This window comes from Poecilia latipinna, unplaced genomic scaffold (assembly GCF_001443285.1).
Source record: "Poecilia latipinna isolate Pla-1442-1.1 unplaced genomic scaffold, P_latipinna-1.0 Scaffold216, whole genome shotgun sequence".
In the NCBI taxonomy this organism is placed as follows: Eukaryota; Metazoa; Chordata; class Actinopteri; order Cyprinodontiformes; family Poeciliidae; genus Poecilia; species Poecilia latipinna.
This window is the reverse complement of record NW_015112832.1, coordinates 340274-366069: the sequence shown is the minus strand read 5'-3', so window position 1 is coordinate 366069 and position 25796 is coordinate 340274. Positions and strand designations below refer to the sequence as shown.

The following is a 25796-nucleotide window of genomic DNA, read 5'->3' as shown; positions in this document are numbered from 1 at the left end:
TGCTTTAAGAGTTTTTGCATGATTTCCTCCTCAGAGACGAGAGATGTTTCATCAGAAATAGTCGGAGCTAAGCCGGGCCACGTAGCTGTCACAAAGCAGCAGCAGCAGCAGAAGGAGGGCAGGAAAGTGGACATCCACCTTAAACCTCGATCCCTTCACACGCACCCCTCCCATGAGCGCCCGCACTCACTGGCTGACCTTAAGATGTACAAAGACACAAAAATATTAGTGGCCAAATTCTTGGAGCACTCCAGCAGCAGCAGTCTACCTCCAGAAGTCCAGCAGGTCGTCAACAACATCAAGTGTGTGATCAAGTCAGACGAGAAACACATGGAAGAGGCCATCTTCAGTGCCAATGTCATAGATCAGGTAACATACACCAGTAATATGTGCAAAGCGAGGTTTGATGGCATTATTGTTAAATAAGTACAGAATAATATTCTAAAATAAATCATGAGGAGAGTTTTCTCTACCTCTGAGGATTCAGAATTTAACTGAATCTGACACGGAAATCGACAATTAAGACGTAAAAGGAGTTGATATTCAAAAATGTTATTTTCTATTATTCAGCTATGTCTTCTCACTATTGATTAACTAAAACTAAATAATTAAACTAAATCATATTAACGTACACATTTATTAAACAAGGAATTAATAACTTTGAAATCCCCATTCAAAAGAGCCATAAGGATAACCTTTCATAGTAACTCACTTGCATCATTAAGAACTATATACACACACACATATATATATATATATATATATATATATATATATATATATATATATATATATGTAACCCTTGGCTGTGAGAGTCGAGTCCTCGTTGTTGTGTACTCTTTAAGGTTTTCGTCGGAAGGAAACAAGACTCTGACGCACACTGCGGTTTGGGATCGTGGTTGTGACCGTTTATTCGGACCACCTGACAGCGATGCGGCTTCGCCCTTTAGAATGCAGAGCAGAAACTGCTCGTCAACTTTCATTAACGCAGTTTTTTTTTTCTTTTGATTTACAGATGCAGAATATATATATAAAAAAAGAAGAAAAGAAGACAAAATGATACAAAACTAACAATGATACAAAACTAACTAGCTGAACATTAAAAGTAACATTTTGTTACATTGAGGAGCTGGCGGTCAGTATTGCCTACCTTTAGAATGCAGAGCAGAAACTGGCCGTTGTATTACCAGCGCACACTAACGAATGCCAAGTACGGTGTCCTTCAGAGGACATACTCCACAAAGCTCCACAACACAAAGAGCAAATCCAACACTGACATGCGCCGACACATTCAAGCACTTCCCTACATATATATAAAATTTTTATTTATTTATTTATTTATTTATTTATTTTCCAGAAAATATCAGTGTAGTCATAGCAGGTACATCCAAACTCCATCCTGGATAGCAATCCATGACCTTCTTACTTTGACTACACATACAGTACTATGGAACTATTTTAAGTGACCTCCAAAGATCTGTGAGCTGGTTTTGCTGTGGAGGTTTTCTGTTTGTTTTAAATTAAACTCAGTTGTATGATTGAAGGTCTTGTGAGACTTTAGTTCCCCCAACACATTAAGGTTTCATGGAGGCAATTGCAGCAGAAGCATAAACAGCTTACCAAAGCCTCTCTCTCTTTGTTGTTTGTTGCTAGGTAATGACCCAGCGCATCATTGGCAGTCCAAGAAAACGGGACCACGAGGACATACATCTTCAGAGCTGCGGTGCTTTGAGTTCCTCCCCGTCCATGTGCCGCTCAAAACATCACCCACAGAAAACCAGCTCTTCAACTGACCCACAGGGCTCCCCATCCTCTGAACAAGGCCTTGAGTGCAGAGAAACCATTCTCTGACCACTCGGATCAAGACTCTGAGGGCATTCCAGTGTGCTGATGTCGCCGCCCTATGTGGCAGATGTCTGCGGAGTAATTAATAACTCTCCAGACGTTATGGGATCATTGTTCGCTCAGTGTGGCTGCAGTACAAAGCATCTGAAGTGCTCCTATGCTGCTCATAGTGCCCTGTGAGACCATGCCAAGTCATCAGCAAAAATGGTAGCAAACTCCGTCAGAGCCTGCCAGTGTCTGTAGTGGCTTTTTTTTTTTTTTTTTTTTTTATCCGAAACAAATAAAAGAATGTTCTTCTCCCTCAGGGGACCTTTTCTACTGAATTTCATCTCCTTATGAAAAGAAACTAATAACCCAGCTGGTAAGCCTGGATCCGTGACAGACACCCAGAGAAAAATGTCTGTTGTCTGTATTCCTCTTGTCCTCATGAGAAACAAATGTGTCTGTACAAAACTGTGAACTGAACTGACAGGACGGACACTGCTGGCCATTGTTTGCTGACTTGTGGAAATATTTCTGATAAGGTGGTGAATATTTTGTGGTTCAAAAACATCACAAATGTTGATTATTTAACTTACCTCATTGTGCTACAATTCTTATCAGTGTTACAATAAAATATGCATTTTTAGTTTTGGCTGAGTGTTTTTTTTTTTGCTTACGGAAATCTCTTTTTTCTCTTTCTGTCTTTGTACACTGATGTAATTATCCTTTGTTTTTCTTTTACAAATTATAAAAACTTGTGAATTGTAGGGATGAAAACTGTAGGAATTCTAATAGAATAAAATAGAATTGATCTCCAAGGGGAAATTGCTTATTTGTTGATAAGATACTCCATCAAAAGTGTTAGATATTAGTAAATACAAATATAACCATAAGCAAAATAAAATTTATAAATAAATAATATTAAATAAGTATACAGTATATTTAATAGTGTAAATATTAGCAATTTGACCAAATATATAAACTGTACACACTGTAACTACAATGCAGTGACAGGTTTTATTTAGCATGGTATATAAGCTAACTTAGAAATTGACATGTGGAACTTGTAGTTCATTCTTATATTTTTAAATACTGAATGAACTGGTAGCCTGTCCAGGGTAAAGTTATCTCACTGTTAGATATCCTTCAAAAACATTTAAATTATTACATAAGATATCTTTTTGTGCATTTTCAAATTACTGCAATGACATATTAGAAATACACTTTACTGTCCCAAAAAGGGAAAATTCAGAACCTTCCAGTGCAAAATGCTCTGGACTATATAACTCGCTGTTCCCCATATTACGTTCCCAAAACCCTGACCCACAACCTAAACTTTTATATTATGAGCCGGTTTGTTTTCTTTGGGCATACAAACAAGAAGATAATAGTAAAAACAAGAAAAAAAAAAGAAGAAAATCAGTAATATATATTTAGAATACTTTTGATCATGCCCCTTGTATGGGGGAAACCTCTTTGTGGTTAATTTATAATTAAGGACTCTTATTGTGAAATTAACCGGAAATTGTGCGAAATGCCTCCAGCTAACTTTAATCCTAACATAGGATGTTTGGTAGGCAAAGAATAGTGAGATAGATTGAAAGGTTTCGCCCGAGTTGTATTGTTAAATGCGTTTAGTTGCTATGCGATGGTTTTGTTTAAGGTTGAAGAAAGAAAAGAGTATTTTCTCCGACAGTAGCTGGTGCTTCTCTGGCATCTATGTGGCTGCAGCGCTAGCTAGTGTCAAGATATTAGCTTTACTTTGATATGAGCTAACGCCGACGTCGGGTCAGAAACCAGGATCTCCGTGGGACCTTTCGTACAAAACTGCGAGTTTACAATCCGAGGGGCTCCAAAACGCTCAGTACGTGCCGTGATTTACCAGAAAAAACAATGACGGTGGCCCTGGCTAAAGGAGACAGTTAGCAGGAGCAGTGTGGTGTATGGTGTTCTCGCAGCCCCCTGCCACGGCGCCTCGTTGCAGTCCACGTCGAGTCCCATCTGCTGTTTCACAGGCCACGTCCCCGCGGGCGTAGTTCACAGAGAAGATGCCGAGTGTGCGGAAGGGGACGGAGAGTAAATACGCGTAGAAATGTGAAAAGCCTTCATCGTTTGTGACTGTGTGTGTGCGCGTGTGTGTGTATATGGGTTTGTAGCGTTTGTTTCCGACGGCATGTCACGTACACAGATGTGTTTTACATCGGGATAACACACTCCGAGCTGCGGTAGCGACCTGTAGTGACGTTAGGCTTTTAGAGTGCATGTGTTTGAAATGATTGGGTTTGGTGCAAACCGACGAGGAGGCCGCATGCCGTCCTTCATCCTCGTCTTCCTGATGGTCATCATCGGCGTGCTGGCTTTCAACTACTGGACGGTGTCCAACAAGCACGGACATCTGCTGGACGAACTGGCGGAGATACAGACGCAGGTGAAGCGCTCGGACGCGGCGCGGAGCCGCCTGGAGAAGCGCAACTCGGAGCTGATCGTGCAGGTGGACACGCACAAGAAACAGATCGACCAGAAGGATGGAGACTACAGCATGCTGGAGGGCAAGCTCCAGGCCAGAGAGGGGGCCATCAAGAAGTGTTCAGATGAGAAGGTAAACTTGGATTGTGGCTTTGTTTGATCCACTCTGACTGTCGTGACACGTGTACCAGAGATCTCACTAAAGAACTGTCCACAGAGAGAGTGAAGATGCAGTTTGATTAATAGTAAAAGGATGAATAAATATTTATACCAGAGGTAATCGCAGTGGTAAATCTATTTCAGGAAAAGCCAGGGAACGAGACCACAGTAAAATAGTGTTGGTTTATGGAAATGTTGTGTATTACTCAGAACAAAAGGCTGTCATTTTTTTTTTTTTTTTTTTTTTTTTAAATAAAATGCTTCTAAAAGCGACACAGAATCCTAATTATATTCTGAAAGTAAATCTTAGGTCATTACCTGTGATTATATACTTGTAGAACATAGTTTACAGAAACAGGTACACATGCACAGCAGTGTCTCTTTGACCTCCTGGATCACAGAGATGCTGTGTCGACACTTGGAGGTGAGAGTAGAGGAAACATCGTGAAAGGATAACCTTCAGAGCCGAGAGGGGAATCACACACGTTCAGCCTGTCCTGTTCTCTATGGCTGACTTCACGCTTCTCCTGTAACTCCTTTCGGCTGACGTTCGGATTCTGTCGCACGCAGCAGCAACAACACCAATTTGCAGCTTCATAATATCTCCGTGATGTTGCTCAGAAAAAAGTCTGTACAAACTTGCCCTTGATCAGGATCTCATTCAGTCTCACTGTTGCACCGCCTTAACCGCCGTCTCCCGAGATCTGCTTCACCCGATGTTTTTCCTATATAATCGCCACGTTGCACGCTTAAATGCTTGGCGTCCTCAAGCCCAGCATTTATGAAAGTATCTCATGGAGTCTCTCTCTGTGTGGAAAGGATTGTGGAAGCCATAAGTGAATTGTATCACTCCATATTAGTTTTTGCTTCCTGACTGTGTTGGCATAATGCCATCCACAAAGTGTTCAGGAAAATATGAATTGTTGCTCTTTTGTTAGTCAACCACACATCATCCATGGTTCGCAAGTTGGACACTTTAATTTCACAGATGGAGGTGAAAGTTGTCTGCAACCGGTAAACCGGGATACTTTGCTGATTTCTATCAGAAAGCCACAGAGTTGCTCAGATCATGTACAGTATGTTCATTGTGTGATTTGAGGATGTTGTCAAACCGCTATTTATCTGACTGTAATATTCTGTGCCACTTTACAGTCTGTATGGAAAGTTAGAGCTGGTCGTTTTTGCTGCTAACTAAATGTGAGCATCTGAAGACACAAGAACCAGATGGTTTAGGCGGAAACACCTTTCAGACTAGACTAAAGTCAATATTTGCGTTTAAGTTGTCCTTGGCTACTGCAAATAGCAGATCTTCCCAGCTCCTTTAATGAGGCTGCTATGCGCACAGCCCTGGTCACCAGAGAAGTATAATTTCTAACAAATGGAAACTATACACAAATTTAAGAGATCTATTTTGTTTTCTGATCATTTTTCTATCCCGTACGCTGTTTTAAACCAAACTACATATTTTCCCCTACAGTTTAAAAACTCGTCTAGAAACCCAATTGGTACTGTAAGAAATTTACGTTAAAGGAGATGCGCTTAAAATTATCTCATTATATGGAGAGGAGACGGCGCTCCAGGTCACAGCAGCGTTTCTGTAATTAAGCTGGAAGTTTGCATTGACTAACGTTCCACTTTTTCCTATGTAAACATCCGACCTTTGTTTTCACAGAAGTTGATAAAGCGAGAGGCCTGCAGTTACAGTAATCGTGTGATGTTTTTATTGAAAGTTATTGTTCAGCTGATTCCCTTTTTCTAATTAAGTTCTTTATTACGTGCCTCTTAAAAGTAATTTAATGTCTAGTTTATGCTTGTAAATCTGGTAAGTCATTAAATAAGACTAAACAGTTAGTCTCCAGGTTTTTGGAATAATGTATTTCCTCTCAAAGAACCAAGTGTGGCTCATGTTCAATACAAGACATTCAAGACAAACCTGCTCGTCTTGCTTTAACCTGTTGAGTCCTGAGGGTTTCTGCCTCATAAGCTTTTTATTTGGACAAGCTTTTTATTTGGACAAGTTCTTGCTGTCAAAATGTAACACCTTCCCTAATTCCTGGATATACTTTTTTTTTATTTCTTTTCCTTTTGCCACAGGTGAAGTTGCAAACCGACGTCACGTCCCAAATGGCCGAGGTACAGAGACTTAGAGGTAAGACCAGACCAGCAGAGGGCGCTGTCGAGCTGACGCTGACGTTTGTTGCAGGTCTAATTAGAAATTTACCCCTTTCCAACTTGATTGTGTTTGCATGGTGGTGTCGCTGCAAACAGAGCAGCTGACGGAGCTGAAGCAAGAGTTCATGAAGCAAGAAGAGCAGCTGAGAGAAGTGAAGAAAAATAGCACTAGTTTGGAGAGAAAGCTGGAGTATGAGAGGTATTTGATTCACTTCATATTATCTGCTTCGGTGACTACCTGTTTTTGTGTCTTTTTTAATGCAACTTAAATAAATTGCAGGAAACAGCTTGCCTCTTTTTGAAAAAAAGAAGTTTTTAATCATATTGTGCTTCAAAAGCATGCCGAACAGCTTTAGTATCATGATACTTAAATGTAATGGCTCCTCATGTCAAAGGTTGGTATGTAATGGGCTAAATTAGTAACAGTTTAGCTAATATAGCAGTGAAAACCTCTGTACTGTGTGAAACAAATTTAATTCCATGAAAATTGTATTTGCAATCCCAGTCACATTGTTTGCTTTCAGTGTAGCAATATAAATATGAGCTTCTCCTTTTTCCCCTCGTTTTTATTTGGATAATTCACCTAGACAATGTTAACCTGGCCTTGTTTTGTTTTTGTATGAAATCAGTTTCATAGCATGCTGAAATTATCCAGAATGACGTAGAAGTGTGTGTGTGTGTGTGTGTGTGTGTGTGTGTGTGTGTGTGTGTGTGTTTTCCAGTTTGCAGTGTGGGCGTCAGATTGCACAGCTCAAGGGCGAGTATGAAGAAGCAAAAAAAGCCCTGGAGAAAGAAGTGTCAAGGCTGAGACTGGTTAGTTTTAGTAAACCTTGATTAACAACATTTCAGCTATTCTGGTAATCCTGCTTTTCTATGTTGTCGTAAAAAGTCTGGAATTTGAATTAAGTATTTTCCATTTTTGGGGCGTATCCTTCTTTTCTTCCCTGTTTTTGTCTTTCCTTCTTTTCTTTTTTGCTTTCTTTCTTTTTTTCTCGTGTTCTGTATTCTCTTCCACTCTTGAGTCCTTCCTGGTTTTTCCTTTTTTAGTTCTTTCCCTCATTCTTACTTTTCTCGTGTCCTACCTCCTTCCCATTATTGTCTTTCTTTCCTATCTTACTTTTGTACTTTCCGTTTTCTTTTCTTTAAATGCCATACCTCCTTTCTTGTTCCCTTCCTTTCTCACTTTCATTGCGTCTTTACTTTATTTTCTTACTAATTTATGCCCATTATTTCCTGCCTTCCTCTCAGTCTCTGTTCATGCCAGTCCCATATATAAAACCTGAACCTCTGTATTTAATGGTGAACCTTGTGTTTAATGTTTTTAAATGAGCATTAAGTTTGTAGAACTCTGAAAACTGGAATATGTAAAAGAATTGAAACCTTAAAAGTTTATATAGGAAGGTCCTGACTCCATGTAGCATTCTTAATTTACTCAGCAACGTAGTATTTATTTATTGCTCTTGTTTTTTTTTTTTTTTTTGTTTTTTATTGCTAGAACTGTTCCAAATAATTTGAATATTTAGTTTCCTCGTATTTCTACTCAGCTCAAACTTTCCATTTGGTGCCCTTCCATGTTTCCCTCAGGCTTACACTTGTTCCTGTCTCTTGTTTATCTCTCTGTAATCTAGTCTGTGGTCGGTGGCCAGGGCAATGTGGGGGCAGGAAAGCATGCAGGGGAAGCAGGAGGTGTGGATGCGACTGGAGAGCGCCACACTGTGGCCACTCACCAACATGACAGGCACTCAGAGATAAAAGGTAAGTTAAGCATCCCATTATACATCTAATCATCTATAGTCTTGTTACATGCAAAAATCTAAAATCTTTTCCAGGTACTTAGATTGCTGTGCACCCGTTGCATATACTGATTGGTTAAAAATGATTAAGTACGTTTTTATTTTTAATTTTCTTTTATTTCATCTCATTCCTTTGTTGCAGAAGAAATGGGCAAACCTGGCAGCGATGCTGGGATGCCTGGAATTGAAGACAGCGAGGTGGGAAAAATGGATGAAGTTCAGTTTGGTAAGCATCAATTCTGAACATTGGAGACAAATTAATGTTTTGCAAATCAAACACTCTAACTGTTTATATTATGACGGTGCCATATTGTTGGACCAACTCATTAGGAGTCTATTGATTGCACAGTAAAGTTAAACAATTATCAATACATTTAAAGTTTCTTTTTTTTATCTCATAAAATTTACTGCCCTGTTCAAATTGTTATGAGAATAACAAACATAAAAGTGGGTGAGACCACTTTATTGGGTTAAATGTTGTATCATAAACACTTTATCTTTTTTTTTTTTTTTTTAATTTAAAGCCTTGAAGAAGCCCGCCATCACTCAGAAGCAGAATGAGGCGCCTGATGTCGGAGCGGCAGCTGGTGCTGGTCCCGGCCCGGAAGCAGCCGACGGTCCCGGAGGTCAAGGCATGCTGCTGGACCAGCCCAGGCTCCAGCAGGACCGGCCAGAGGGCCGAGCAGGGGGGCTCGCACCCCCGGTCATCATCAAGCAGGGAGACAAGCCAATAGTGTTTGAAGAAGATAACAAGGCAGGGATCAAGGCAGACGAGCTGGGAGAACAGCAAAGACAAAACCCAGGTACCGTCTGAGTCTGCAGCGCGTGAATCTTTAAAAAAAAAAAACAAGAAAAAAAATCAAGTACTTAAAGAATTCACGTGATATAAAATTGTGCTTTTGTGAAAAAATAAAATTCTCGAAATGCAACTCTTGGTGATGACTTGTGAAGGAGTTATGATTAGTTTTGTTTTCCCTCCTACCTTCAAGCTGACGGCAAACATTTGAAGATGATTCCTCTGCCTCACGATAACGCCCAGGTGCCCAAGCCCGTCCAGCTGCAACGCGCTAAAGACCAAGTCCCTGCAGAGCAGCTGCACCACCGCCAAAGTGAGTTTCATTTTGCGAATATTAAAAATGGCGGTGGGGGAGGTGGTTTGGGATGTGTTCTGTCTTAAAGGGCACATAATCATGGCATTAGGGATTCTTGCGACTTGTCTTTGTCCTCACTCACTCCAGATCAGGATCCAATTTTCCGTGGTGCCATTTGTGTGATTTTTGCCACTTGCTCAGCGGATATCCGAGTCATTTAGAAACATGAGTTGGAGTAGAATCAGGGAGTTGAGAGAGCCCTGAATTACAGAAAAGAGGAGACAAATAACACACATCCGGCTGCCAGATTATCATTTTCAGGTGCCTGGCTTCTGCTTTACTCTGCTGCCTTTGATTCTTTCTCCTCCTCCTCATCCTCCTCCTTTTTAAATTGATTTCTCCTTTATCTCCCTTGTGCCTCTGCCAGGGATCTTTTCAGTCTTGTAAAGGAAACCAAAGTCCGTAGCACCTAGGTGCTTTTTTTCTTTAAAAAAAAAAAAAAAAAAAAAAAAAAGGTGTGAAGGCAATCTGAAAAAGCTGAACCTCATTATTTATTTACTTAGCTTTGGACATGCCTAAAACTTGAGCTGCTCTAGTCAAGTTCTGGAACTTTACCACAGAAGTCATTGCTATTATTGTTTTTTTATTTTTATTATTTTTTTACAAATAAAAATCTAATTTCTTTCAGATCCTTGAAACAATACTTTCAGGGATCTGCTTTGAAGTCATCACATGCTGCATCCGTGGCAGCCAAAAGGGGTCATCTGTGTATGTGGCTGGTGATCACATACTTTCCATCTCCATGCTGAGAATAATTACCAAATGGGGTTAAGGAATGAGGAGTAGAGTGAGGAACTCCATCGGCATCATTACCTGATGATGATGGAGCGATGGAAACTGGCATAATGTCCTCGGCCCCTCCTTCCGTTTTGCCTCCTTACTTCTCCGCCACAGCCCCACTCCTCCTCCTCCTCTTCTTCTTCCCTCTGGTCGTTGGCCCCGTCCAAACCCTCCACCTTCTGTTGTCAGAAATGTAACATTGTGTTGTGCTCTGGCAATATACACCATATACTTGGAATGGTTCATGATATCTAGCTTTCAGAAAACTGGTTGATCATTGGTGGATGTAATAGTTCATACATTTGCCGACTTTGGAGAAAGTCGGGATTCACCAGGGAGCAATGTAAAAAAAAAAAAAAAAAAAATCAGGAAAGATTTAGAAAAACAAAGTCTAAGAAATATGCTTGACATATTATGGCAACTTGTTCAAGCATATTGCATCTAAAGAGTCATGTGATAAACTTATGCTTATATGTTGTGTAGGTTGAGATTATTCAGTATAGTACATTTTAATCAACACAAGTGTAGGAAAAATCTAAGAATTGTACATTATCAATTACATGAATGTACAAAAGCTTTGCAGAAGTGATTCATTTTATTATTATTTTTTATGTGCATAAGTGATTCAATGATTTGAAGATTGAATAAGTAGTTTTAAGAATTTCAATCCTAACCTGAGAAATGAGCCGAAGCGACGAAGAGAAACGGTGAAGTGTTAAAATGACCGTTTCTCTTTTCCAACAAAAATGTCTCTGGGTTGGTGTGATTGAGTGGACTGCACAGATGTTTCAGTTACTGCTCAGTTCTTTTTTTTTTTTTTTTATAAGAAAAAAAATTCACTTTTTTTTTTTTCTTTTTCATGGTGCTGCTTCAGCCTATCTACGGCCTTCCTCCTCAGAAACGCCTGTCTCCCAAAATTAAAACCTTTCTCCATGTATTAACCTCATCCTCTGTGTACCATCACTCACTCCTCCAAGCATTGGTTATTACTTGGTTTCTCCCCGTCCCCACACACCTATTGCCTCCCACCACGACTGCCGCTGCTTCCCTTCTTTCCTGACGAGGCCCTTCTCTGCCTCCTGCAGGCCGGTTCTTTGATGAGAACGAGTCCCCAGTAGATCCGCAGCACGGCTCTAAGCTGGCGGACTACAATGGGGACGACGGGAACGTTGGTGAGTATGAGGCCGACAAGCAGGCCGAGCTGGCCTACAATGAGGAAGAGGATGGTGATGGTGGGGAGGAAGACGTTCAAGGTGAGCCAGGCCTGAGCCCCCGGAACTGTGGACTGTGTGTCCAGTGTGTATCCACCATTCCTCCCTTGTTTCCTCCCTCCACCCCACATTCTGCTGCAGCCCCGCTGCACTGGTCCAGAGTAGCTCACAGTACCCCGAGTCTGGTCGTTGGATCAAAAATAAATGTAAATGTTCATTAAAAATAATTAAAAAAAAACATATTCTTATATACAGGGAAATTTTGACCCTTGAACTTGCGGTTCTGTGAGAGTTATTCAGTTGCCATCTAGTATTTTCCATCGTGCCTGTGCTTTTTAGCTAAACCACCTGTCTGTGCCCACCAAACATCTGACCTACATCTAAACCAGTAGATATATATATAGCTCGCTGTGTTACTGAATGTTTCTGTGTTCTCCTTGTAACATTGAAGTGCATGCCTCTGTTTGTTTTCTTTGTGATTGCTTCCTAACACTGTTTCCTTCCATTGCCTCCTTCGCTATAGAAAAGTGTTTTAAATAATTGATCTGTGCGCACAAAAAACATCCTGACTTGCCACTTGAACATAGTTTTGTCATGTGTATTCTTGTTCTTATGAATAACAGATTATTTTGTGCATGATTAATGTATACATTTGATTAAAAAAAAAAATATATATATATATATATATAGGAAAGGTCTTTTTTATTTTATTTGTCATCTGGAAATTGGGGACTTAAAGTTCCTAATCAGTCTGGAAAAGTTTGGAATTTGATTCAAGAATTAGGAAAGGAAAATGTAAATATGATATTAGACTTTATTCCCCATTTCATAGTTTTTTTTATCCTTCTTTCTTCCATTTTGATGCCTTCTTTCCTTCTTCATTTTGTCTTGTGTTTTTTTTTTTTTTTTTCAATTCAGTTAAAATAAAAATACATATTGATCTCATAGGACAATTTCTCCCTTCCTTATTTCCCTTCTCCCTTATCTTTCTTTTTTCTTATTCTTTATCTACCTTCTTCATGCCTTTTCTACTATATCTTCTTCCTTCCTTTCTTGCTCTTTTTTTTCAGGTTTTATGTTGAAAGTCTGCCCTATAGAAATATCGACCATAGATTTCTAGTGCATATCAACATTAAACATTTCCTTTCACTTGGTAATTAATCTCTAATGTCGGTTTGACTTTTTCTTTTCCAGATGATGACGATCGGGACATTCAGGACAGAGAAAGAGCTGTGGATTATGGGAAACGACATCAAAACAACGACATTCTTTGAAAAGAAACTCACTCAGCTATAACTTATTAAAAAAAAACTTCCTTAAAGACCTTCCTCTGCAGTCGAGGTTTCTCCTGATAAATTAGTTGCAGCATCACCTTGTCTAAGCACTTACAGCGGACTTCTTTAGTGTCATGGACTATTTTGACACATTAAATTAATTCTGAATAATATTAATAGAAATTAAACATGGCATTCTCCTGAGCTGCTATATAATTGCTAATGTTTTTTTTGTTTTTTTAAGTTATGACAGTAGGGATGATGTGCTGTGATCACTGCATTTTGGTCCTGGATAACTTCTTCAGTTTATCATAAACTGGTCTGGGAGGGTTCAATACTTTGAATCAAATATTTTTGTTCTTTAGCTACTTTCTCTTTGCTTTTGCTTGATATATATATATATATATATATATATATATATATAAAAACTGCTTCCTGGGATATTCATCAAACAAACTAATCTGGGCTCTTTAAGATGGAATGCCTACAATGAAGACTTTTTTTTTCTTTTACTGGAGTGGGAGATTCAGTTGCCAAGGACTTTACCGCCTATTAAAACCTCTTTGTTTTTGTGACAGAGACCCAGAAGTGCTCCTCCATTCTGTTTTTAAATGCCACTGCATGTGAAACAAAGTGTTCAGTCGTCAAAACTAAGCAACACACTTGCTGCTTAAGCAATACTTAGGATGGTGTTAGGAGCAGACATGGCACATGCTTCCACCGATGAGGTCTCTTGAATTTTGATGTAGTTGAACTGCTAACATTTGTACCAAGGAAATAATTCCTCACCTTCGGGGAAATCTGTAAAACCAGAAATCAGTTGTTTGTGCAACCTGGACAAAAGATTTCTCACTGAAAGGCGCATTGAATGTAATTTAATTTTATTAAAGGTGATGCTTCATGTCTTTCGTCACTTGTTGCGCTTGCAGATTGGCAGTAGGAGTGATGGCTCGTCATCACTAATGAGATGGGTTTAGTTGACACGGCTTCTAATGTAAACAACCTCTGAAATATTGTATCGTTTATCGGAAATATTCATCATTGCCTTGCTTGATGGAATTAACGAATACTAAATTTTGTTATAAAATCATTTTTCTGTAAATGCTTTATTTTGGAAGCTGTTTTGAGAAAGGGTCAGTGACTGTACATAAGTGTGGAAACTTCAGGAACTAACACAAAAAATATCTAATTACATACTGTAATTTTGTTTGCTTTTGCCATTAAGTTTAAATGTGACATTTACATTTTCAAGAGTCTGTGTTTACTTTTCCTTGTTTTCAAAGGCATCTCTTGCATTATAATTAGCATGAGTATTTTACAGACTGATCAGTTTTAGCCATGAAAAAATAATTTTCTTCTGCATTCATTGACGGGTAATAAAGCTGAACAATAAACTTCCCAAAAAACATATTAAATCAAGTTTAATAACCTTGATTAAAGTTCAAAATACAGAATTAAAACATTTGATGAAGTACAACAACTTCATATTATGCAGTTGTATGAAAATTACAGTTCTGGATTTGTGTGGTAAACATTTGTGCTAACTGAGCTGGTTTATTTGTTTATGTTAATGATTGAAACTGTAAGGTCTGAAATACATTGCTTCAACAATTACCTTTTTTCTATTTTTTACATCTGCCTGTGATGCATTTACTGCATCATCAGACTCCCAATGACTCAGACTTGTTTCCTATTTACCTTGGATATACACTGCACTTACCAGAACATTGCTGTGCAACAAAAGCGAATAACTGCTTAGTGTTAGGGTTAAAATTTGCAGTGCTAAAGTAAATACCATTAGTTGTATATGCCATGCAGTGGGTGTACACAAGAAAAACCCTTAAACATGGTAATTGTACTAAAATGTATTTACATTCCTACGTTTTAAAATGTAGTCATCTTATGAAATGTCTTGGGTATGTTCTAATTTTCAGTCTATTAGCTGATAATAATGATCTAACGATTAGTTAGGGAATTGAAATGTACCATCTCCTTGTTTTACACTTGGTTTCAGTTGTAAAACAGATTTCAGGCTTGTGAACTAGTTTATAAAAAGTTTGTAAAGTTAAATGATTTTGGGTCCAAATTCAAACAAAAACTAAGATAACCAATTTGTGTTTACTCAGCCTAAGTTAGTGTAAGCTAAACGTCAAGTTACTGAAGAAGTTAACCTTTGTATTCCAATTAATTTAAATGTAACTTGCTGAAACTTGAGATAAGTAATTTTACTACATGTAGGATTGTTACGTTTATTTACCAAATACTGTTTCTGGTAATTTTTCAGTCAATTTCAGCGAATCTCTGGTTTTTATATTTGTACTTGGATATAAAACATAAGCCCAATTGAAAATTACAGAATTTCTGGTCTGGAAAATTGTGTCAACGCTGTTTATTATATGAAGTAAAATGATTGTTTAAGAGAACAAACTGTGGGGGTGGGGGGAGACACAATGTTTCTTCTGTGTGCAGCAGTACACATATTTCCCCCCTCCCAATGAAAACACAGCCGAGGGGGAGACCACTCCGTGCAAAATTGTATTGTATGTTGTTCTTATATTGCCAGGTTGAAAATCGCTGTTGGGTTTAAATTCTACAATGATGAGATAAGTTTAGTTTTATCGCCAGCATATTTAAGCGCACATCGAAACCTCTCAGTCTGTGATTCTACAGCTGCAGTGCTTGCTGCGGATTGCCTGGTGTTTTTTAGAGGTAAGTCAGGGGGTGTGTCTGTGTCCCATACGGGTATCTGGCTCGGAGAGACCGAGCAGAGGCGGGAAATGGCGCCTGGTAGCACAGCAGTGTGTCATTTCGAAGACGATCCTTGAACAGCAAAAATACAACAGTGGGGGGAAAAGAACAAGCAGTGCCTGTGTTGTGATGTTTAATCTGCCTTGAGTCGTTATTGTCACGTACAGCGGGTCACACTACAGTAAGTCGCCAATTTTAACTGTTCGTGCATCCTTTATGCTCTTGGGTTTGTGTTTATGTAATCGAAGCTACTGAGGGAAGATTTATGCTCCTCTCCATGCCTGTGCACATCTGTTAGCCTGAAGCAGTTCTGCGGGAAGGCTTCGTAGCGTGAAGCTAAGAATGGCTAATTCGCGGCCTACCGTCGACATGACTATTTCCTCACATTTTATTCAAATTCAGGCTTTATTCAATTTGATACGAAGTCCTTCAGTAAATACGTATTTCATATATATCCAGACATACAGCAAATGTCGTTGTTATTAGTTAAAAAAAATATTTTTTTAACAAACTGTTGCCTGGCTGTGTATTTAGCCAGCTAGTGAAGCTAACGTTCAGGTTGGCATTCCAGAGCAGCGCTTTACGATGGCGGTCTACAACAGCATTTTTAAAGTACTGTACCATATCAAAAATAAGTTTAAATAAATCTATATATTTGATAAGGTGAATTACCCTCCAAATAGTTCCACTGAAAAGAGACTAGATCAGATTTAGCGGCGTTATTGTGCTGTCCGCTTTGATTAACGATGTCAAATATTCACTGCTAGAAGCACATCGGCAACCTAAACGATGTTGATTTAATTTATAAGCCTTATTATTTTTTGACTTCATGTCATTCAGGTTATGATGCCGCACTGGCTTGGCGATGGTAAGATGGTCTGTTTAGGTTTTGGCATGTTCAAATGCTAATGCTCTTCAGGTCCAGTTGAACTTAGACTGTCCGTGACAACAACAGTTACTTTTTAGCACGGCTACTTGTACCTAAACTCAGCAGCTAAAGAAAGCAACTTGTACACACCCGTAACACAGGAGAGCTTTTCTTTCTTTCTTTTTTTTTCTTGTTTTTTTTTATGGGATTTATTTGCTGCAACTTTCGTAACCATTTGTCAGACAGTGGTTTTGAATAATTACATAGGCTTTGGCTAAATGTCATTGACTGAGTTACTTTCGATTCTGAGCCAAGCTTCTCCTTTTAGTCTCGATATTTGTTTCCGTCGTCCGGACAGGTTTGTGGAAGGGCCTCACTTGTTTCTTCGCTCTGACCAGAGCTAACTAATGCTAGCCTCCTCACAGTTGCATGGATGTTCCTATTTCCCGCTCACTTACACTCAGCCAGCAGTGTGCATGATCCGTGGCTGATTGCCTGGAAAGGTGGATGTTATGTGTTGCCGCTTCAGTGTTGCCCTCTTCCCTGTCAGATCATGCAGTGTTTAGGTATCACAGATTTTCTCCATTCAATTTTTAATGCAGCTGCGTTGTAAAATGTTAGAGATGTGCTGCATAATTTAAAGAAGCGAACGTCAAGACTAAAGGACTATCATAAAAAAATGATTGGCTTTGGGGGGGAAACCACCCACTTGGGTAAAATGTTTGAATGAACACCAGTTTGAGTTATTCGTCATATTTGACTGAGAGATGCGACTGCGCAGCTAAAAAGTCTGAAAGCCGTTTATGTGTCTGTAAGTAAAAACGACTGTAATTTTGCCCTGATTTAAGAATGGACAACAAACGATTCAGGCAGCTGAAGGTCAAATATAAGATTGGTTACATTCTTATATTTAAAAAGCATCTTGGATTGTCAGAATTATATGTAGGTAAAAAATAGGGAATTAAATTAACACATTTAAATATGGTTCTTTTTGTGAGATAAAATAAAGACATAATGAATTTCAAAACAAGAAAACTACATCCCTATGCACGGAACTACGGCAGCGATCAAACGCAGAGATCTTTTATAATTTTTACCTCAAATTATGTTTTTTTTTTAAAAAAGGTTTATTTCAACCACGCCTGCTTTCTTAAAACATATTATTCTGAAATGTTTGTTTACAATGCTGGATAATTGAATTTTAAAATAATTTAAGATTATGTGGGATAAAATGTGTATTCAAAACTATTATAGTTTGTGATGCTGGAGATTGAGGCTGTGATATGAAATGACAAGAAACATGTAAGCAATCTGTTGTGTTTGCTGATTTGTGGCAACTATGGGATCCTTAGATTAGCAGCACATAGTAAAATATTGATATAGTTGTAAAAATTGTTGGAATTTCAAGGTTTCCCCCAGAAAACTCGCTAATCCTGGTGGTTGGGCGCTAGGGCCGCCATTCATCCAGCAGCCAGTCGTGCTTTTGAGTTAAAAAATGTATAAAGTTGACAGGAAATTTGAAAATTATCACTTGATAATTATGTGTTATTGAAAGAGTGGAAGATTAACACCTGAACACCAACTATGTAGTCTTAAGAAATGCAAACATTTTGAAAAGACTTGAATAAATAAGCAATGGTGAGCCTGGTGGGGGCCACAAGTAAAGCCTGGTAGCCCGCCAGGCTTATAATACACTGGGTGAAACCCTGAATTTAATGCACGGATACATCACAGCATCTTAAGCATATGTTCTATAATAGTCTGTAATTTCTAAACAACTTTACTTAAACTGACTTTAGTTTCACTCCCTTCAGTTGAACTTATTTCTCTGAACAGTTGCAACATTCTTGCTTATCCTTCCTTTCTTCCCCCTGCTTTCCTGCAAGTTAAATGTTACTCTGTACTTTCTAAAAGTTGTCCCTTTTTTTTTTCCCCTTTTTCTTTTCTCTTCTTTTTTTTTTTTGTCTGTGCGTCGAATTGAACATCTCTTATTCCCTACTCACGGTTACGCTGTTGTGCAAATGTAAACCAGATGTGGCGAAGGACATTTACAGTGCGCAGCGTGTTCAGCTCGTACCGAGAAGGCGCTGTTGCATCTGGAGTGGTTCCTGACTGGTTGCGGATATGTCTGGACACATTTCGTTTTGTTACATAAGGAAAGAGGGCTTCGTGTGATTAATGGTTAATGTGTTGCTCTCCAGTACATAACGCTGAGCTGCTCAGTCTCAAAGAATGACTGTGAAATCTCCACAGACGTCTTGGTTTATGTCGCCCCATGAATCTTAACGTTTAGTCGATGGCTTGTGGTCACATTAATCTTTATTTTGTTGCTGTGACTGGAGCTTTGATCTTGCACCCCATGTCATCGTTCCTAGGTAGTGTTTATAAAACTTGTTTATTATATGATCTGGAGAAATGCTCCTTTTCCTGACTGCACAATGGAAGTAAAGCCAGCTGCGATTCTCTGATGTAAGTGAAATGGGATCTTGAATGCATCCAGATGTCGGCAGAAACGGAACCAATATTGCTCAGTTGCGCACAGGCGCATCTTTGAGACCTACAGTTATTTCAAAAAAAGGAAAAGAAAAAATATGTTTGCAATTTTCCTGTACGTTCGGCATGTTTTCACTCTGTATTTGCTCGTTCCTAAACGTCTTCTGTTCTCCTTGCAACAGCTTTACATGTGACTGCTAAAACAATGAGGCTGAGAATGCGTAAGGCGTCTCAGCACCAAAAACCCGCTCTGACCAGCCGCACGTCCCGAACCAAGAGGAGACATTCAGAGGTAGAAGAAGACCCTCCCGCCAGCGGAGGAAGGGGAATACTATCCACCATCAAGAAGTTCATCCGAGGAAATGCTGTCAAGGTACCTCTCCTACCACCGCACCCGTCACTAAGGCACGGCCATTGGCGTAGAGGTGGTGCTCCTGCTTGGTGTTTACCTCAACAGTTTTGAAAACTGCCAGGAAGCACCCGGTTAAAGTTGGATTGACTGCGTCGTCCCCACCTCAAACGCAGCGTTTCTGGCTACGGAGTGTCGTGTTTCCTAAGAAATGTCTGCTGGAATGCAGCAGCTTGTCCGAGAACTCGGGTTCTGGTCTAATTTTAGCTTTTAGCTCACAATGTTGGCGTGCAGGGACAAGAGCTTGTTGCGAATGGAAAAGTCAACTCAGCTAAAAGGCTTTTCTATAGAAGCTCTCAGATTTTTTTTATTTTTTTTAATTTTCTTATGATTCTTTTTTTTTTTCTCCAAGTTTTAAATAATTATTTCCTCAATACATTTTCTTTCCTGGTGTTAACACAAAGCATATAACAGTGATTTAAATCTGAAAATAATACATTATTTTTGTCAAGAATTGCGGTTAATCTAGACCAGTGCCCTTTGGAAGTTTGAAGCATAGTCTGCTTTCTACACGGCGATTTAAAGGTTATTCAGTCATTCTGAAACTTGCAGAGCGGTGGTGGGAAAGTTCCCACTACAGGTGGTTTTTCTTTTATGTGGCTCAAATTTGAAGTCTGTGTCAAAAACCTGCAGTCGGTGAATTGCTTAAGTGTGGATGTGCTTCAATTTTTAATTTGTCTTTTTCTAGTCTTTACAGCTGTTTCTTTTTGTCAGTTGCAACAGGAAAGCCCAGCAAAGAAGACACGCCTCCACTGCGACGTGGACAATAACCTCATAACCTCCACTCCCACAAACGCCAACTCCCCCCGGAGGAGTGCAAGCAGAGTAGGCAAGAAAGGCACCATCAATGGCCGTAAGTCACCGATGATTAACCAAAAAGATTAAATATATCAGCGGAATTCTATTTTTTTTTTTTTTTTTAAACATCTCTTGAGCCTTGTGTTTCTTCCCTGCAGAAGCGACCAATCATGACAGGAATAAGGAGAAGCCCAACGGCAGCCTGGAGGAAACGACTGCGGCTGAGATGACCTCCAGTCCTCCCAGGACCACGCTGCTTGGGACGATCTTCAGCCCGGTTTTTAACTTCTTCTCACCAGCTAAAAGTAATTTCTAATATCAGTAAAATCTATTTGTTTGTTTTCTTTAAAGAAAAATGTAATTTATTTTTGCTTAAAACCTTGGTGTCATTTTTAAAGTCGTGTTATTCTACGTTTTTATACGTGGTGTTGCGGCAGCATTATCTTCTTTAAAAAAAAAAAAAAGTTACATTTTTCCTTTTTTATAGTAAATTGTCATAGTGGAGTTCTAGTTTTGTGTCTGATCTGTCACCAATAAGCGTGTTTGTTTTCCCAGCATCCTCGGGCTCAGACTCCCCTGACCAGGCCCTGGAGGCTGAGGAGATAGTGAAGCAGCTGGACATGGAGCAGGTGGTGGAGACGCCCACCAGCACAGCCACGTCCACTCAGGACCTGTGCCCCGGTAACAACTTCTACTCCAGCGTATCGCACCTGCCGCCTCTACGGCCTCCACACATCCTTGAGGCGACTCCTACGGCAGAGGAAGAAGAGCTCGATGCCGACGTTGACCTCCCGCCTCTGACGGGTACCACGTCACAGACGACTAAGCAGAAAATGAAGCTGCTTAACTTTTTTTCTTTTTTTTTTTTTTTTGTTGTTTTTTTATGTGTTCCTGTTGTGCTTCAAGCTCCAGGTTCTCATATGAATGTGACGTATGTGGATGTTCCTCCTGCTACCGTGCCACCAGAGGCGTCCTACGAGGAAGATTGGGAAGTGTTTGATCCGTAAGTAACACAAATTAGTGAGTGGAGTAAAAAGAAAATAATCTATGTCCAATGCTATCATTCTAGCAGAAATACAAACTACTGGGAGCAAATAGGGAAAAGTTGACAACGGATTATTTGTAGCATGCTGCTTCTTGTATGTTAACTAAACAATCAAGAAAATGTCATATTTCTGGTAGGAGTGTTCCCAGTGTTTTGTGATTTGACTGATTATTTGTTTTTGTTCTGTAGGTATTTCTTCATCAAGCACGTTCCTCCGCTGACAGAAGAGCAGCTGACCCGTAAACCAGCCTTGCCACTGAAGACACGCAGCACGCCTGAGTTCTCTCTGGTCCTCGACTTGGTCCGTTAAAAATGTCCAAAACATATTCTGGTCTTAAACCTGGAGCTTTTGCTAGATGACAAAAAAATTTACTTTTTTTTTTTTTTTTTTTTTTTTTCTGAATAGGATGAAACGTTAGTTCACTGCAGCTTAAATGAACTAGAGGATGCAGCACTTACCTTCCCTGTTCTCTTTCAAGATGTCATTTACCAGGTTAGTGTTTTTTCCATTCCCACATGTTGCCACTAGAGGGTGGCAAAGTCATCTCTAAAGCGTGATCTGTCCTGTGCAGGTGTATGTGCGCCTCAGGCCGTTTTTCAGAGAGTTTCTGGAGCGCATGTCTCAAATATATGAGGTAAATTTCACTTAGATGCTCCTTTTAGTCATTTCTGTGTTTTGAACATTGAAACCAGCATGATCTTATCTTTTCTAGATAATCCTTTTCACGGCTTCTAAAAAGGTGTATGCAGACAAACTACTCAACATTTTGGATCCTAAAAAGCAGCTTGTGAGGTACGATGAGTTTTGTTTTTGTTTTTTATTAACTGGTTGTTGTACAGTATCCTTACATTTTCGTGTCGACTGCTATAAAACAAAGTTGGACTCGCGAAGCATTAGTGTAAAGTACCTGAGTTGGCATGCGCTGCTGTTAGGTGTCATTGTTGTGGTTTTCATAAATTATTGATTTTTGCTGACGCTGTCACTGATTGTTTTTCCTTACTCCTCTGCTCCTTTCTGTTCTCCTCTCCCTCCCTATTGTAACTGTAGACACCGGTTATTTCGTGAGCATTGTGTCTGTGTCCAGGGAAACTATATCAAGGACCTCAACATCTTAGGCAGAGATCTGTCAAAGACCATCATCATTGACAATTCACCGCAAGCCTTTGCTTATCAGGTAAAAAAAAAAAAAAAAAATGCAGCAAAAAGTCTGACTCAGCCTGGAAGGTATTTGTGAACAGAAAAAATGACCAATTCTCAGATTTTTTTTTTTCTTTTTAATTTTATGTTGACTTCTTGTAGGGATTCATAATAAAGTTGAATTTTCATCTTTAAATTTTATTTATTTTTTCTTCTTTTTTTTTCTGTGTTTGCCATGCAAATGTCTCATCACTTTTGAGGCAAAAATAATGATTCACAGCAGATCAGTAAAGTTGTTGCCCTCTGAGCCACTAACTGAAAAAAGCCTAAATATTTGCCAGGATGAAAATATTTTTCAAACAAAACAGTTTCACAACATTTACAGTTTAGCAACCAGGCAGTAAAGATCACTTAACAAAATCACAACACTCCACCATGTTCAAATGAATGCCACTGATTTACTGAGAGTAAACATAATAAATTACATCATTTCAGTCTATTATCTGCACAAAAGGAACGAATGAATATTTGGTCACCAGAATTGAGGTAAGCTTGCATGGATCCTTCCTCACGAGTTGCCCTTTTGTCTGAACAGTTGTCCAATGGGATTCCAATAGAGAGCTGGTTCATGGATAAGAACGACAACGAGCTGCTAAAGCTGGTCCCGTTTCTGGAGAAGCTGGTTGAGATGGTAAGCTGGGCTACGCTTCACTTTGTTTGGATCAACATCTCAATAAATTGTTCATTTTTATAGTTATTCAAATGGAAAATAACATTTTAGACATGTATTTCACAACCGAAGAGGTGTTTAATTAAATTTGATGATTATGGTTTTCAGCTAATGAAATAAATGGGCAAAGTTCATTTTCTTTGAAATTGATGCCTAAGATTAGCTTAAAAATGGTTATTGGTGTAGCAGATGTTGGTCAACTGAGAAGTCTGTACACTACATGGTCTCGGCGTTTGGGCTCATTTTGCAGAAAATCGTATAAAAAAAATTTTGTCGTCTCCGGTTTAGGAGTAGTTTAATTCGACTAATGCCACAATTACAGGCCATGGTCTGGACACATCTGTGCTTCAATGAGCTCTGACTCCAGCTGCACTCGGCGCCTTCTAAATGTCCCCCAAACCTTTACATATGCTTTGCTTCACAATCCCCTAGAAGCGTCAGACCAAAGCCCTTTGCATGTGGTCTGTTTTCTACCACACTTTATCCACCGACTCAACTTTCCATTAAAATTCCTGGTCAGCAGTCTTCCCATGCATTTTTATTAAATATTCTTCGTATTGATCTTTCTGAAATTTGCATGTAAAATTATTATTTATTTTATTAGCCAAGTCGTAAATAGCATTTGTTTCTTAAACTAACATTGCTGTACTCCAGGGTCGCGTTCACCAGGTTGGGTAGGCAACGTAGTTGAATGCCTTCCATGTTAAAATTTGTTAATAAGACTAAATATATTCTAATTTTGTCTTTCTTTTTTTTTTTTTACCTGTTTCCGTCCTTCCTGAACGTGTCAGAACGAAGATGTGCGACCACATGTTCGGGAGAGGTTCCGACTTCACGACCTTTTGCCTCCTGATTGAAACCAGCTTGCGGTGCGTCACAACGAAGCAGCAGGATAAGACTGAAATCAACATGCGTGTAAAAAAGCCTCTCTTTGGAATACAAAATACAGCATTGCCATTACTTTAAAAAAAATTAGCCTTTTTTTTTTGTTTGTTTGTTTGTTTGGGGGGAAAAAATACTTTTTTTTTTTTTTTTACCTAGGGGTAATTTTCTAACAGAAAATCCATAGAGGGAAATTGCACACGTTATAAACATACCCATGTAGACTCCTCTTTTTATGCGACTCTCCAGCTGTGGAGCCAGAAATGAGCTCCACTCTAAACTCTGAAGTCTTGGTGCTGGTTTAGTGGATATGAACAGGTAAAGAGGAACTCTTCCCTGAGTCCCTGAACGCCACATCAGCCCTTCCTGGTGCTCACCCTGTTGACTCTGACAAAATGACACTCTGCAGATCTTTTTTTCAATTCTCCCTTGTTGTTGTTCAGCAGGAATGATGGGTCGGTGAATCAATCCATGTATATTCACACTCACTGATCTGATGAGCGGGCAAATTTCCAATCTGTAGCTTTTAAAAACAAATATGCATTCCTCTGTAGCTCTGTCGAGTTTATATTGTAGGTTTTTGTTTTTTTCCCGGTAAATCTTGGTCTTTCATTGTTTTCTTTTTCTTAAGATAGTATTTCCGAGATGTTTTGCTTATTTTGTAAGATGCATTTTTAGAAGAGGTCCTGTGAGTTTTAGTGGAAGCCTTTTTAAAAAAACAAAACAAACAAACAAAAAAAAAACATCATGGGTGCATATTCATAACAGTCCACTTATGACTTAAACTTTAAATTAGTCTGGGATATTAAAGCTTCGCTCTCATTCGAAGTCATGATGAATTGTTGTGATCGCCTTACCGTAGGCATGTTGCTCCTTAATTATCGGGACTAATCTTAGCTGTAAATTGTGAAAATTAGCGGGGATTCATTTTCAGACGGTCTCTACATGCTTTATCAGTAGTAACTTTTACTTTGTCATCTAACTGTAATCAGTATTGTCTTTTCCTCTTAATCAAGTGTTCTGGCTAAAAATCCGTACTCTTTTCTTTAAGTTGTACTGTGTCATTTAAAGGCTCTATCGGTAGCATCATGATAAATGTAGCACATCTTTGCCAGTGTTAACGTCTGCTCACGGCTGACGCGTTTGCTAGATCTCAGATTGGCGGCACCCGGTTTATTTGAATCCCCCCCCAAGCCCCACCTAAACATTTTTTTTCCAGTAAATTTAAAATGTTGTTCAAGAGTGGCAACATAAGAATGCTTTATTTCCTCTTTTAGCTCATTTCAGCCTGAACGTTTAGGCCAAACTAACACGTTGGTGACGACAGAAAACCAAACGGTCACAGTCGACTGCTGAAAAGTTTGCGCTCAACGTTGGATTTTTTTTTTTTCTTTTTTTTTTTTTCTTGTTTCGTTTGTGTTCAGATGAAATTATTGTGCATTTTGCGTTAAGTGAAATGTGAGTGTTTTTAGTTGCCTGTACAGTGCCATGCAATCTCTGTTCTCCCAAGTTTCTTCTTTGGGCAATAATTGTGCAATTGTCCAAAAACAAAAAAAAAAAAAGTTAATAGCAAAAAGAGAGACAATCAAACCTTCTCGGTCTGCAGACATTGAAACACAGAGACAGTGGGTGCTGTTTGCGTTGTTTGACTTTGTCTCCATGTGTAAAATTTCCCAATCAAAACCTTAAAATCTTTCAGCGCAGAAGTTGTTTCCCATCTGCTTAGATGGTTGCCTGATTTTACTTTTTTTTTAATGGGGGGGAGACGGTGAGGAGACGACGGTGATGTTTAATCAGAATGTTTTGAGTAAATATGTTCTGACTATGAATGTAAACTACACATGGGGTGAAG

At 39.1% G+C, this 25796-nt stretch overlaps 3 protein-coding genes across 7 annotated transcripts in view; all 3 read left to right on the top strand.

Moving 5' to 3' along the window:
- The window catches only part of fam189a1 (family with sequence similarity 189 member A1), a 60445-nt gene extending 57966 nt beyond the window's left edge, over positions 1 to 2479 (top strand). Inside the window, exons 10-11 of the mRNA XM_015031764.1 lie at positions 35 to 369; positions 1654 to 2479. Coding sequence (XP_014887250.1) covers positions 35 to 369; positions 1654 to 1851 — 533 coding nt within the window. The 3' untranslated portion in view covers positions 1852 to 2479. The remainder of the gene's footprint in view (positions 1 to 34; positions 370 to 1653) is intronic.
- Positions 2480 to 3349: 870 nt separating this feature from the next.
- Positions 3350 to 14440, top strand: golm2 (golgi membrane protein 2). 4 transcript variants are annotated; one of them, XM_015031760.1, is made up of 10 exons: positions 3350 to 4426; positions 6547 to 6601; positions 6721 to 6823; positions 7347 to 7437; positions 8253 to 8379; positions 8563 to 8643; positions 8942 to 9220; positions 9407 to 9526; positions 11434 to 11601; positions 12754 to 14440. In XM_015031760.1, the coding sequence occupies exons 1-10, from the start codon at positions 4100 to 4102 to the stop codon at positions 12831 to 12833; spliced, it is 1431 nt and encodes a 476-aa protein (XP_014887246.1). In that variant the 5' UTR covers positions 3350 to 4099; the 3' UTR covers positions 12834 to 14440. The 4 variants fall into 4 exon arrangements, with proteins under 4 accessions (XP_014887246.1, XP_014887245.1, XP_014887249.1 ...); XM_015031759.1 differs by having other exon boundaries at positions 8560 to 8643; XM_015031763.1 differs by lacking the exon at positions 11434 to 11601.
- A 958-nt stretch (positions 14441 to 15398) lies between these two features.
- On the top strand, positions 15399 to 24025 carry ctdspl2b (CTD (carboxy-terminal domain, RNA polymerase II, polypeptide A) small phosphatase like 2b). Of its 2 annotated transcripts, none has more exons than XM_015031758.1 (13): positions 15399 to 15542; positions 19125 to 19315; positions 20066 to 20204; positions 20308 to 20454; positions 20705 to 20953; positions 21056 to 21152; positions 21384 to 21495; positions 21601 to 21687; positions 21767 to 21829; positions 21908 to 21987; positions 22243 to 22369; positions 22928 to 23023; positions 23854 to 24025. In XM_015031758.1, the coding sequence occupies exons 2-13, from the start codon at positions 19148 to 19150 to the stop codon at positions 23917 to 23919; spliced, it is 1431 nt and encodes a 476-aa protein (XP_014887244.1). In that variant the 5' UTR covers positions 15399 to 15542; positions 19125 to 19147; the 3' UTR covers positions 23920 to 24025. The 2 variants fall into 2 exon arrangements, with proteins under 2 accessions (XP_014887244.1, XP_014887243.1); XM_015031757.1 differs by lacking the exon at positions 15399 to 15542 and adding an exon at positions 15566 to 15762.
- The last annotated feature ends 1771 nt before the right edge of the window (positions 24026 to 25796 follow it).